Raw genomic sequence first — 13019 nt, 5'->3', positions numbered from 1 at the left:
TGTTAATTTTTAAAGATCTAAAAGCTTGTGACTGGGTTCCTTAAGGTTTACCTTCATATGTCCCACTGCACATGCTCTGTCATCATCTGTTGCGTTGCCCTGCTCTAAATCTCTCACTCCCTGAGGCACAGCTTCCAGTGACAAGGGCAAGGTTAGTAGTTCCTGACCTCTGGAACACCTTACTAAGTGAGATGCGCCAATCCCCATCACTGCACTATTTTTAGCTATTTGGTATAAAATGTGGCTGCTTATAGATGCATGTGGCTGGTTGTTTAATCTTTAATGTTTTGGTTCTGGTGGTTGTTTTGAAATTATTTATTGTGGTTTAGATTTGATATACAGTGGACGCTCGGGTTGCAAACATGATCCATGTGGGATTCACGTTCACATCCCACAGCGTTCACAAGCCACAGCAGCACATCTGCGCACGTGCGGGTTGCGATTCAGCATTTCTGAGCATGCGCAAAGCGTGATTTAGCACTTCAATGTATGCGCGACTGCCAAAACCTGGAAGTAACCTGTTCCGGTACATCCGGGTTTTGGTGGGTCCGTAACCCGAAAAAATGCAACCTGAAGCGTCTGTAACCCGAGATACGACTGTATATTGATATTTTGATTTTATAACATAATGTTGCAATAGGAATATATTTTAGCATGGTTGTTGCATTTGAATTCAATAGGTTCCTTGAATTTCTTTTGAAAATTGGGCAAGGTATACACTTTAAAATAAATAATTAACATTATTTACACTTGAGTGAGTGGCAGGCCTGGCCATCACAGCCCCTGTATGTACTAAGTTACGCTAGTATGGCTATGGAGTTGTTGTTGTTGCTGTTGTATAGAAGCCACTTTGAGAAAGTATGTATGTATAAGTTAAGTAAGTCTCAGCTGGGCTTTGTAATGTTCTCTCCACTATTCACACTCTGCTCCCCCCACCCCACCAGCTATACTATGCAGCTATACTGGACTAATTTCAGATGCAGATTTTTGCAGATATATTTTGAGGAAGCCATTCCCCACTCCAAATAACAGAAAGAGGAGGGGGGAAATCTCTACTTCAGAGCTAGGCTGGGTAGCTAGAGCTTTGTATAGTGTGGTAGTAAATATATATATTTGTTGACCCAAAGAGAAGGACAGGAACAAAAGGAAAGTCAGTGGCAGACCTTGGCATCTCAAATTTCAATGGTGCCCTGTGCAACACCAAAATCCGGTGCCCCCTCACCTCCTGTTCGACATCATAGTTGTGGTGCCTGCTACAGCGACCCAGAAGCTCTGCATGTGGTGCAACCAAATTGGCTGCGCTCCCCTAGATCTGCCTTTGGGGAAGTGCAGGAAAGCAAATGTTAGCTAACAGGAAAAACCAGACAGCCTCATAAGGTGATGAACTCTTCTTCACTGGAATTATTTAAGCAGAGACTGGATAAACATTTGTTAGGGATGCAGTGGTTGCATCCCGCATTGAGCAGGGGGGTGAATTAGATGACCTCCTAAGTCCCTTCCAACTCTGTGCTTCTATGAAAACACATTTCTATGAAAATTTGGTGGGAGAAGAAACCAGATTAGGTGAAAATCAGAGAAAGAAATCCACATCTCTCTATAAGATTGGGAGATGCCTCCACCTGCCTGCACCATTTGAATACTCCCAAATGACATCATTGCTCATGTTGTGCTTCCCAGAACCTTCATTGAAATAACTGCTTCTTCCGGCACTTGCTGAAAACACATTTATGGGGTAGATTCTCATTTTCAGTGAGTCTGTTATAGCACACACAAGATGTGAGTTAAGAGTGCTGCATGTATATACACATAGCATCGATACAACATGCATATATTTGTCAAAATATCCTTAGCTTTATACTGAGAAATTCAATAGGGGATGATAAAAGATGATGATGAAGAAGAGTTTGGATTTGATATCCCGCCTTTCACTCCCCTTCAGGAGTCTCAAAGCGGCTAACATTCTCCTTTCCCTTCCTCCCCCACAACAAACACTCTGTGAGGTGAGTGGGGCTGAGAGACTTCAAAGAAGTGTGACTGGCCCAAGGTCACCCAGCAGCTGCAAGTGGAGGAGCGGAGACGCAAACCCGGTTCCCCAGATTACGAGACTACCACTCTTAACTACTACACCACATAAACAATAAAATCCCATAAGGTGATAAGACTCTGACTCCCGGATGAAGCAAAACAACTATCTGGCTGTATCAAGTATTCAGACTATAGCAAGAACATGAACTCCCTGATCACCTCCAATACCTGTTTCAACTTTTCGTTTGTACATTCTATGCCAGAGTTCAGCATTGACATTTGTAGAAATGAGAGGCAGAACACAAAGAAGGCAGTTTTAATTATTATTCATAAATCAAGTGTCATCAGTGGCAGGCATCACTTTCCACACATCCTAGTAAAATGTTCATTTTAATCATTTTAAGTAGCTTTTTCACAGCATCACCCTGTGCATGCGACATTAAAACCCCCATTAATTCCCCATTAGTATGCTTTAATTAAAAATAATAATACATAACTGTTTTCAACAATAGCATTTATATTTGTAAAGAAAATTTGAACTTAGCTGTATTACGAAGAATAAATGGGTTCCAACAATTCAGTGGCTTAACAAATGTCACAGTTATAAGTGAATTACATATTTTATCGCGAGATTATATGAGAGGGTAAATATACCAAAGAACCAGCAATTTACATCTCTAGGGAAGAAAGAGGGAAAAAGTGGGGAAGAGGAGCATGATATATCCTCTCTACTTCTGTCCTCCTTCCCCAGCCATCCTTCTGTCTCTCCTTGCAGCCATTTCAACAGATGTCTCCTGCAGTTGCAGCTAGGGATGTCAGAAAAATTCTTCACATTTTTGCACAAATTCCATGTGTTTCTGCACCTCAAAGTGTATCCTGGAACTAAAGCTCCTCCTTGTCTTATATACCCCTCTCTTTTTTGCTCTGCAAAAAAGGGGTATTTTACTCATAAAGCAAATGGTGTGGTGTAGGTTATGTGGGCATTGTTGTTTCCAAACAATATTTCTTACCATTAGTAACTGTGGCAACAAGTCACTCTTTAGTTATGCAACAGTATGTCCAAAAAAAGGAAATGTCCCAGGCTATTGACTTTACAAAAGAAATTGGTTTGACTAAGATTAAAATAGGCACTGCTTGGATATGATTCCTTTTGGTAATGAAAGTGTAATGAAGATGTCTAACCATAAATATGAACAGTGCAAAACATGCAGTTCACTGCACAAGGGCAGGGGACGATAGACTGGCAAAATCTTACTTTTGCATGCAGCACAGGACAACGAGAAAGATTCAGTCTATGCACAGGAGGGTGGGATAGGGATTCACACATGCCTACTGATAGCCATTGAGGTGTCTTGCTAGAGGAAATCATCAGCCACCCCTGCAGGGCTATCAAGACAGGAGAGGAAAAGCTGCAGTTTGTTGGTAATTGTCATGAGGTGGCAGGGTGTGTCTCAGTCAGCACTGTGGAAGCACATGGTTGCTGTCCGACTAGCACCACCACCTATGTTGGAAGCCAATTCTAACACTAGGAACTATTAGTCACTCAGCAACCATGCATTCACATGGTTCTGGACTCCTGATAGTTACTAGTAAGAATGAGCTTTGCTGCGCTGGATGATTGCTCCTGGGTGCCAGCCAGAGACCCACCTCACTGGCCAGTGCTGCTCTCTTGTTCTGTTAGTGCAAAGTACTTTTCACCATATCCTGTGCAACTTCCAAAGTTCCAAGTACATTAAGATGATGGGATAGAAGACCAGTGCTACTGCTGGGAAATATCAATGCTTGTCTCCTGAATTCTTGCTGATATTCTTCCTTTTCCACTTTCTCTAAATGACCTCCAGCCCTACTGCTAAGGCCAGGAAATGTTAGCAGGGAAAACACAGAAATGAGAAGTGACAAACTGTTACTTTACTAGGCTTTGCTTAACTGTTAACTGCACCAAATGTGGTCAGAAGAAGAAAATAGAGCCAATCTAACAACATCAACAACAACAACAAATGCTAGAATAATTTGTCTGCACATGTAATAATACATATTAAATATATAAAATAAAACAATTTTCAGCCTAGATTTCCAATATATCTACATTATTCTTAATAATATTTTTATTAGTGATTCTCATGTGCTTTACCAAACGGGGTCCAATATAGTATTCTGTTTAGTTTATAGACCTTTTAGTCCAAAGTATCCTACAACATGGAATGGATATATATATATGAAATTTTAAAATGATGAGGAATGCCTACTTTTGAACCTGTCATATGTAAACGTTCCCCCAAGCTTTGCAATAAATCTGCTTTTCGTGTATTTTTTAAAAAACAACTATTAATGCCTATCTTTGGTGAAAAAATGATAAACAATGTACATATCAAAATTCTAAAGTGTGTAAATGTGTGCTTTTTTAAAATAGTGTTGATTCTCATAGTGGGAAAAGTAATAAGCCCTCATTTTTAAAATAAAAGCAGATATTCTGAGAAGAATGAGGAGGCAATGCTAAAGTGTCCCAAAGGCTGCATGTAGTTTCCAATTCTAGCATTCAACAATGATGCCATCTTCTCAATATCATACAACAGTAGTGGGGAACCTTCAGCCTATGGGTCAAATGAGACTCGCCAGCTTTGGAAGGTCATTTTGGCTAACCCTATCTACATTTGCTAGGGCTGACATCATATATGACATCAGATATGGCACATATTGAAATTTCAGTCCATGGCCAAAGGAATGAAATAATCATTGCACACTTTCCCCACCCCCACCCCCTTGCAGCTAAATGTCAGTGCTTTTAAGATTTTGGTATCTTTTCCTGACACCCTGCTCAGTGGAAGGAAAATTTTAAAAAGTGCTGGCCTTTGACTGCAGGGGAAGAAGGGGCGTGAGCATAGCTAGAAAATGCTGGTGATTCTTTTTGTGTGTGTCCCTAAATTGAATTCAGAGTGGAGATGCAAAAGAACATGTTTTCTCTGCAGTTAAAACCTTCCTTTGCAGGTGTGGTTTGATTTGAAGAAGTGGCTACAAAGAAAGATATGCCTGCAAAGGAAAAAAAGGAAAGAATCAGGAGCATGCTTAGGGTGCACTCCCGATTACTTCCTTTGAAGTCATGGTGGTGCCAGGTGATTTACAGGTGGCTGGCCCCACCCACCTGTCAAAGTGGCCCACAAGGGTGAGGGAGTTCTGAATCCACTCCACTTGCTGAATCCAGTTCCCCTCCCCTGCTGTACAACCTTAGCTACGGAGCACCCCTAGTTTAACAAATTCTCACCTGGAAGTCCTGGTGGTGTCCTAAACAGTGAGCTGCTTTGTGCTCACCCAGGTCACAATGCCCCTCTCTTTCTTCCACATCATGACACAACATTTTGAAATCAATTATCTGGATTACAGTCCAGATAACCAAAGTATGTGAGCAATAGGGTGTGGCCAGTTTAATAAAGAGATCTTTGACTAAAATATAAATAATAGAGATAAAGGTGGATGTCATTTTGGAATGAAGAAGTTCCATATTATGTTACAGCAGAATTTTAGAAATATTCTCTTCCTTCAGAAACATTATAAGAAAATATCCATGAACACAAAGATTTATTGAAATATACCTTTAGTCACAAAGCCAGAACCTCCAATATTATCATCAACTGTAAGCTATATCATATGTTACTTTTTATATAGTTCTATATACAGGTTCAGATATACTTTAAAAAACAAATATCAACTATCAGTTAAAATTCACTGCAGCCATTCCACCTCAATTTTTAAATAAATCACTAAAAACACTTGCTGTCGGAATTAAGTAAGACACCAACCAAGATCTCCAGGAACAAAGTGACTATAGTCCTCTATTTTTAAGTGCTCTAACACTTTTTTACACATTGATTCAATCAGGCAGCTATGTACTCACCTGCAGTGTCCTTCATAGCTACTAAGAAAGGAAACCCACTGATCCTAGTCAGTCCCATAATAAAATCTGCAGTCATTTCAGCTGGATCACAATTTCAAGCTTAACCAAGGTTATTGAATTCTACTTTTATCAAGTAGACAGACACAGACACACACACACACACAGACACCTGACATTACATGGAGCCTTTTAAAAAGTACAGTAGTTTAATGCAGAGGTTAAATTCGCGTTTCTCTAAATTTGTTCAAATACTTTATTACACTTTAAAGTGAATGCTAATTTATTATTACTATCAATTCCATTTGTTGGTCTCAAAGTGACTTAACAAGGTGCGCATACGAACACTGTTATTTTGTGGGGAGAACCAAAGACTGCTGACAAACTCATCTTACAATACAGCCCGCTCCATCTTTACTCAGAAGTGAGTGCTAAGTAAATGTGCAGCCTGCAACACCTATTCAGGATTTTGAAACTACAGTCCTTTACAATGCTCCTCTTCTCTAAACTTATTGCATATACTTTTCATAAGGTGACGTTATGGCACCAAAGCCATAGGAGCCTTAAACAACTAACCATGTGCTTGTTCCCCATATTACTTTTAAACAAGTAACAGCCTCAGAAATAACGCCTTGTGACTGAGCAAGTCAATCGAAGCTGGAGCTGGAATTTGCGTGTGCTCCTTTTTAAGCAGACACATGGATTATCCTAGTGATATGGTATTTCCCCTTCAGAATTTGGAATGACCCCACCCATTATTACCTGCCAAGCGCATCTCTGCTTTTAAAGCTCAGGTGGCAAGCAGGGAAACAGGCGAGGTCTCAGCATCACGCAGCCCAACAGTGCAAAAACAAACGAGTCTCCTAAGGGGCGTGGATGCCATCTCTCCATTGTGTGCCTATTCAGCCGCTCCTGAAAAGCCCTAAGTGGCAGCACTGGCAAGCACACGCCAGGAATCGATGCCTTGGCGGGTCAGTTAATTCAAGCCCGGGCGCTGACACACAGAGAGTTCAAGGCGCACGACACGAGACAGTGGCCCTTGGAGAGGCGCGGGGGGTGGGAGGCCCCCCAAGAGTTAAGGCAACCGGGCCTCGGCGTCAGACCCGGCTAGGCAAGTCACCGGCTCTCAGCCTCTTAGGACACTTTCCCAGGCGACCGAGGCCCGGCTGCGCGCCTGCCTTAGCGCAGCGTGGCTGGTGGGAGTTCAAGGAAGGTGAGCCCGGTGAGCGCGCGTGCCTTACCTCCAGATCTGCCCCAGCTGCAGGATGTGGATGAGCGACTGCATGAGCCAGATGCAGAAGGCGCAGGAGGCGGACCGGCTCTTGGGGGGCCGGATGCCGCCGCCGCCGCCCGCCCCTGCCGCTCCTCCGGTGGCGGCGTTGGTGCTGCTGCTGCTGTTGGTGCTGTTGGTGGCGTTGCCCTTGCTGGCGTTGGACGCCTGCCTCTGCGGCGTGCCGGGCCGGGCGCCGGCCTCCATGTCCCCCGCGGCGGAACCGCTGCTCACCAGCAGCTTGCTCTCGCCGTGGCCGCCGGCCGACGAGGAGCTGGGCGCCCCTGCCGCCGCCGCCGCCGCCCCGTCCTCGCTGCTGAAGTCGTGCACGAACCAGCGGAAGCTGAAGACCTGCACCGAGAGCGAGCCCAGCAGCACGAAGAAGAGCGTCAGCCCGAACCACCAGCGCTGGCCGCGCAGGTAGTAGTCGACCGCCAGCCAGAGGTCCGTGCCCACGTCCGCGAAGTACACGGCCACGGCCGCCAGGATCCAGAGCCCGTCCCACAGCGTGTAGCGCCGCTGCTCCCGGCCCAGCCGCAGGCACAGCGACGACGAGCCGCCGCCCGAGCCCCGCGAGCCCCCGGCCGCCCGCCCGCCGCCGCCGCTACAGCAGCAGCGGCAGCCGCCGGAGGAGCAGCAGCCGCCGCCGCCAGGCGCCTCGTCGTCTTCGGCGCCGCCGGGCCCCGCCGCCGAGGGCAAGCCCGAGGCCAGCGCCTGCACCGAGCCCGAGTGCTCCGAGTTCTGCAGCGGCGTGAACGCCACCTCGCTGCCCTTCTTCATCTTCAGCCGCCCCCCGTCGGACTTCGCGGCCATGATGCGGCTGGAAGGCGGCGGCAGGAGCGGCGGCGGCGGCGGCGGCGGCGGCGGCAGGGAGAGGGACCCCGTCCGGGAGCCCCTTGGAGTCCGCCCCTCCCTCCCCCGCCGCTGCTGCCGCGGACAAGCCGCTCGCTCGGCGGCTCTTCTCGGGGCGCTGACGGGGCTGGGCCAGCGGCGCCTGCGGGCGCTGCTGGAGCGCCGCCTGCCTGCGGGGAGACCCGCTCACCCGCCCAGTCCCAGGCGCGAGCAGCCCGGGGAGCGGTCCCCGAAGCAGACCATCCTTTCCTCGGCCTGGCCCGCCCCGCCGCTTTGCCGCCGCCGCCGCCGCCGCTACCCAGCTGACTGACGCCGGGAAAGAGGATGACCTCATCCCTCTCCCCCCTCCCCAATACACACACGCGCGCGAGAGCGCACACACACAGAGAGCAGCCGTGGCGCCCAGGAGGGAGGGAGGGAGGCGATGGCACTGGGGAGGGGCCGCTGTGGAGCAAGCAGCCGGTGCAACAGGATGAGGGGATTTGAGGGGAGAAAGCATGAATCGCCTAGACGAGGAGCGCTGAGGGGTGGTCTGCAGAAAACGTTCCGCAAAGGACGGGAGGAAGAGGCGTCCGCCTTGCTTTGCAGAGCGGAGGGGAAAGGGTGGCTACTTGTGTTCAGGGGACACGGGGAGGGCTAGCAAGATCGCACTCTAAGCAGGGCGGGGAGATTTCATTTGACGGGAACACACCTGTGGGGGGTATTTCGGTGGGTGGGAAATATATAGATATGTATATACGTGAGGGGAGAGGTAAAGACTAGAGTTCCACCACAGACTTGCTGCCGCTGCCCGCTTAGACTGTTTAGTGCCACGCCGGTGTGGCCCTGAGCCTGTTTCGAGGCTGCAAGCTGGGCGGGCGCGAGGAGACAGCGGCGAAGCTGCAGCTGAGGTGATGGGGCCGCGAGGGAGAAGTTGCAGGTGCCCATCCGCGCAGAAGCGCGCGCTTGCCGCGAGGGGTCTGGTTGCCCTTCCGGACGCCAGTCAAGCGGAGCAGGTGCTCGCGGGGCGGGGAGGTGGGGGAAGCTGGTTTCCCGCCTTCTTGGTACGGGCGAGTGAGCGGAGCCGCGCAGGCGGCTGCCTCATTAGCAGTGCTTTGTTACCTCAGGCCGCGTGGCGACGAAGAGGAGGGGAGTCTTCCGCAGCAGGTGGCGCACGGGGGTAGGAGGGAGGGGACCGGGAGGCGGCTCGCGTGCGACGGGCCATGCCCGAGAAGGGACCTGCTCTTGTTACACGGATGCATTATGTATGTGTGCCACGAGGGAGGAAGGAGGGGCGGACGCGGGAAAGCCTTTCTTGGCCGCTCGCCAGCTCCATGCTGGTGGGGACGCAGGGGGTGAGTGACGGGGGGCGTCGCGCGCGCTGGAATCGAACGGCTGGAGCTGCAGTCGCGGGAGCAGAGAGAGTGAGTTTTCGTGGCGCTGCCTTCAGCTGGAAGTGCCTTCGCACAAGAGGCGTCCTTATCCCCCTCTTCCACAAAGCCAAGTGAGCAATCCCCGCCTGAGGCCATTTGCTGGGGATTGGAGACAGGCACATTAGCATGAGGATGTCGGTTAGGACGAGCCAGACCAACAGCGCTGCTGACAAGAAGAAAGGCTACGGAGGATTAGCGCTTCCTTGGCTAGGCGCGTCGCTCGTGGGCAGGCAGGCGAAGCGCGAAAGGACAGAGTCGCCCACCTGGCAGAAAGAGCCCATTGTCTCTTAGAGACGTCTTAACTTGGACCGGTGCAAGAGACGGGGGAGCTCCATTCGCCACACAGGGAAAACCCAGCGCCCGGGCATCGCGTCGTTTTTCGGCTCATTGCACTCCTCACATCGTAGGCACCTTGTTGAAGGTTCCGCTCCCACAAGGAGACCTGGCGGATGGAGCTGAGGGCTCAGCTCATAATTTTGAATATTGCAGTTTTTTCACGGCATCCCTTTAAATGGGTGGCAGAAGCCGTATTAGGATTTGGGTTTGGAACATGAGCCTGCCTCTGAGCATGTTCAGAGTGCTGCCGGATGCCTGACAGGTTTGGGTTTAGTAGCAAAGGTTCTAGTGTTCATAGCACCCAAAGCCAGGGCATCAGGTCCAGGGTACAGATTCTAGAAAGTATTGGCTTCAGTACCACTTTTGCTCTTAGTTTTAGAAACTAAGCCTTCTATATGGACCATATGCAAGTGTCTTTGCACAACCATATATCTCAGCAACCAATAGCAACTACATGAAAGAGCATACTCAGGGGGAAATACTGGCACACAGACCAAGCACCTTTCCCTACATGAACCTTCCCAGAACCTGTGTTGCCTATCTTTGTGTACCACCCCCCCCCCCATGGGCAGTGCAAAATGTGGCCACATGAGAAGTTCCTTTTCAGTAGTGACTGCCCAGTTTTGCACTGCTCTCCCCAGAGAGATGCACCAGGCACCATCATTATCAACTTTTAGGTAACAGGCAAAAACATTTTTGTTCACTCAAGTATTTGGCTTTTCGTTGGGGTCATAAGTTTTGATGATACCCAAGCCTGTATTGGTGTTCATCTTTTAGTAGGGTGGGATAGGATTTGCCCTTTTATTTTATTGCAGGATGAGTACTCTTCTTCAGCTGATGTTCTTTTATATTTTTGATGTCTTTTAATTTTTGTATCACATATGCTTTTATTATTGTAAGTCACTTCGAGGCATTTTTGTAGTGACTTCGAGGCATTTTTGTAGTAAATGCAATTATCATCATCTTCATCGTCATCAAATGCATTTATACCCTACCTTTCCCCTGCAAGGAGCTCAAGGTGGCATGTGTGGTTCTCCTCCTCAATTAATCTCCACAACAACCCTGTGATGATACTAATGAGAATGGAAACACAGATTTCTAGTGCCTGCTAATTGAGTCAAGCGTGAAGATCTACCTGCTGCCTTTACAAATTATAATTTATATTTAGTTTCATTTGTTTGCATTTCCTTCTTGTACCCATCAAAATTTAGGAGCTTTGCAGTGACTGAAGCTTCTGGATCATAATTAAGGCAATCCTACATATAACACAGGACGCAGGTGGTGCTGTGGTCTAAACCCTCGGCCGGTAAAGTGAGATGAGGACTGCAGCCCCAGAGTCGTTCGTGACTGGACTTAACTGTCAGGGGTCCTTTACCTTTACATATAACACATTATGCCATTATGGGAACCATTGGCCCCCAGATGTTGCTGGACAACAACTCACATCAGTCCCAGCAGCATGGTCAGTGGTCATTGATGATGGGAGTTTTAGTCTAGCAACACCTGGGTGTCCACAGGTTCTGCATCCCTACATTACAATAATCCAATGGAGAGGTTGCCAGAGCTTGCACCACCAGTGCTAGGCTAACCCTGTCCAGGATTATCACTGCTGGTTAACCAGATGAACATGGTTAAAGGCTCTCCAGGCCACTAAGACCACCTGGGACTCAAGTGACAATGCTGGATTAAGGTGTTCACTCAAACGGCATACTTGCTCTTTCAGGGGGAGCGCAATGCTGTCCAGAGCAGGATGAACATCTTTGTATTTCAGCCTCTGTTTTGTTCTATAGAAGAAGTGCAAAGACTATGCCAGAGGTACTTCACATAACTCTAGGCTTCAGTTTACTGAATATGTAGAGTAGTAGTATGGGAAGTAAGGCTAGGTGAGACTGGGAATCTTGCTTTTTTCTTCTTCTGTTTTGGAAGATGCATTGGCATGTTTTTGTTTTCTGTATTTTGCTTTGTTCTGTTTTAGTAGTTCTCAATATTTCATTTTTTCCAGTTATCTTTATTTAGAAAGCATCTGCTTCATCCTGATGTTTTTTCTGCAAATGTTTATGTTAACCAATTCACATCCAAATTCTCTGTTTTCATCTAATTTTCTAACAGGTGTCTCTTTTATAAGTTTTTTTTCTACAGCATCCTCAAAGTCTCTGTGTTCATCTGCTTGGATTCCTTCTATTTTACTTTTTTTCCAATCTGCAAAAGCAACAAGTCACCATACAGAGAGATTGTGACTGGCCTCCCCGTATAAGACTAATTAGTCTTTCAATATTACAGTAGCATTGTTTCATTTATGCCTCACACTGTAACTGTCAATCCAAAAGAAAGTCCTTTTCATACGGGCACTCTCCTTGGATATTGGCTTGCAAGGATGAAGAAATGAGAACTGCTACAGTTTAATGAACAACAAACACAGGAATCATGCTGCTTTCCTTAAAACTACTTACTGAAAAGCAATAATGAGCACATAAAAAGAAGTTTGTAAAATTATGAGTGATATCAGGGCCAGCCCACACATGAGGCAAGGTGAGGTGACTGCCTTGGGTGGCAGGATCTGCATGGACAGCAGATTCAGCCTCCAAGGAATGCATCATCTGCTATTGCCCAGTAGCAGCAATGGCTGTGGCACACTCCTTGGAGGCTGGATCTGCTGCCTTCTCAGCAGAAGCCTCCCAGTGCCACCTCTACAGTGGCCTTTTGGCAAATAGGAGGTGCTGCTGGTCTCCCACCCTTGTTCCTGATGTAGATTTTTATTCCCTTTCGTGCTTCACCTCAGCTGTCAAAATGTCTCAGGCCATCCTTGAGTGATGTGGAGAAAGTGGATCAACAGATTTCCACCAACTTTTTCCCCTTTCCCCATGAAAAACACCCTCTGTCAATGCCCACTCACATTATAAAGAGCTTATAACCCACCTACTCTCAGCAGCCTGAAGCATCATAGCCAGACACTGGAGAGACTTGTCAGGAGTGAACATGGACCACTCGTACCAAATCCTATGGGAAACAGCCTTACTAGAAAAGCTAACCTACAGATTGAAACTTACATAGGGACAAATAAAAGAGGACACCTTCACTGTGGTATGGCTCCCATTTATTACATACACAGCAACAAGAACAAAACAACAAGAACCCACCACCAACATATGAATCAATATGGTTAACTTGACCCAACACCCCCCCCCCATGCAAACAAATCTCACTGCAACCATGCCTTGGCCATCCCAACCTCTCTCAC

At 47.5% G+C, this 13019-nt stretch overlaps 1 protein-coding gene across 1 annotated transcript in view; it reads right to left on the bottom strand.

Moving 5' to 3' along the window:
* Nucleotides 1–10701, bottom strand: part of XKR4 (XK related 4) — a 143226-nt gene extending 132525 nt beyond the window's left edge. Inside the window, exon 1 of the mRNA XM_081204641.1 lies at nt 7153–10701. Within this exon, the coding sequence (XP_081060767.1) occupies nt 7153–7994 (842 nt within the window). The 5' untranslated portion in view covers nt 7995–10701. The remainder of the gene's footprint in view (nt 1–7152) is intronic.
* Nucleotides 10702–13019: the final 2318 nt, after the last annotated feature.

The sequence above is a fragment of the Podarcis bocagei genome (assembly GCF_964188305.1).
Source record: "Podarcis bocagei genome assembly, chromosome: 8".
Lineage (NCBI taxonomy): Eukaryota > Metazoa > Chordata > Lepidosauria > Squamata > Lacertidae > Podarcis > Podarcis bocagei.
Note: the sequence above shows the minus strand (reverse complement) of the source record. Positions and strands in the feature narration are given on the sequence as shown.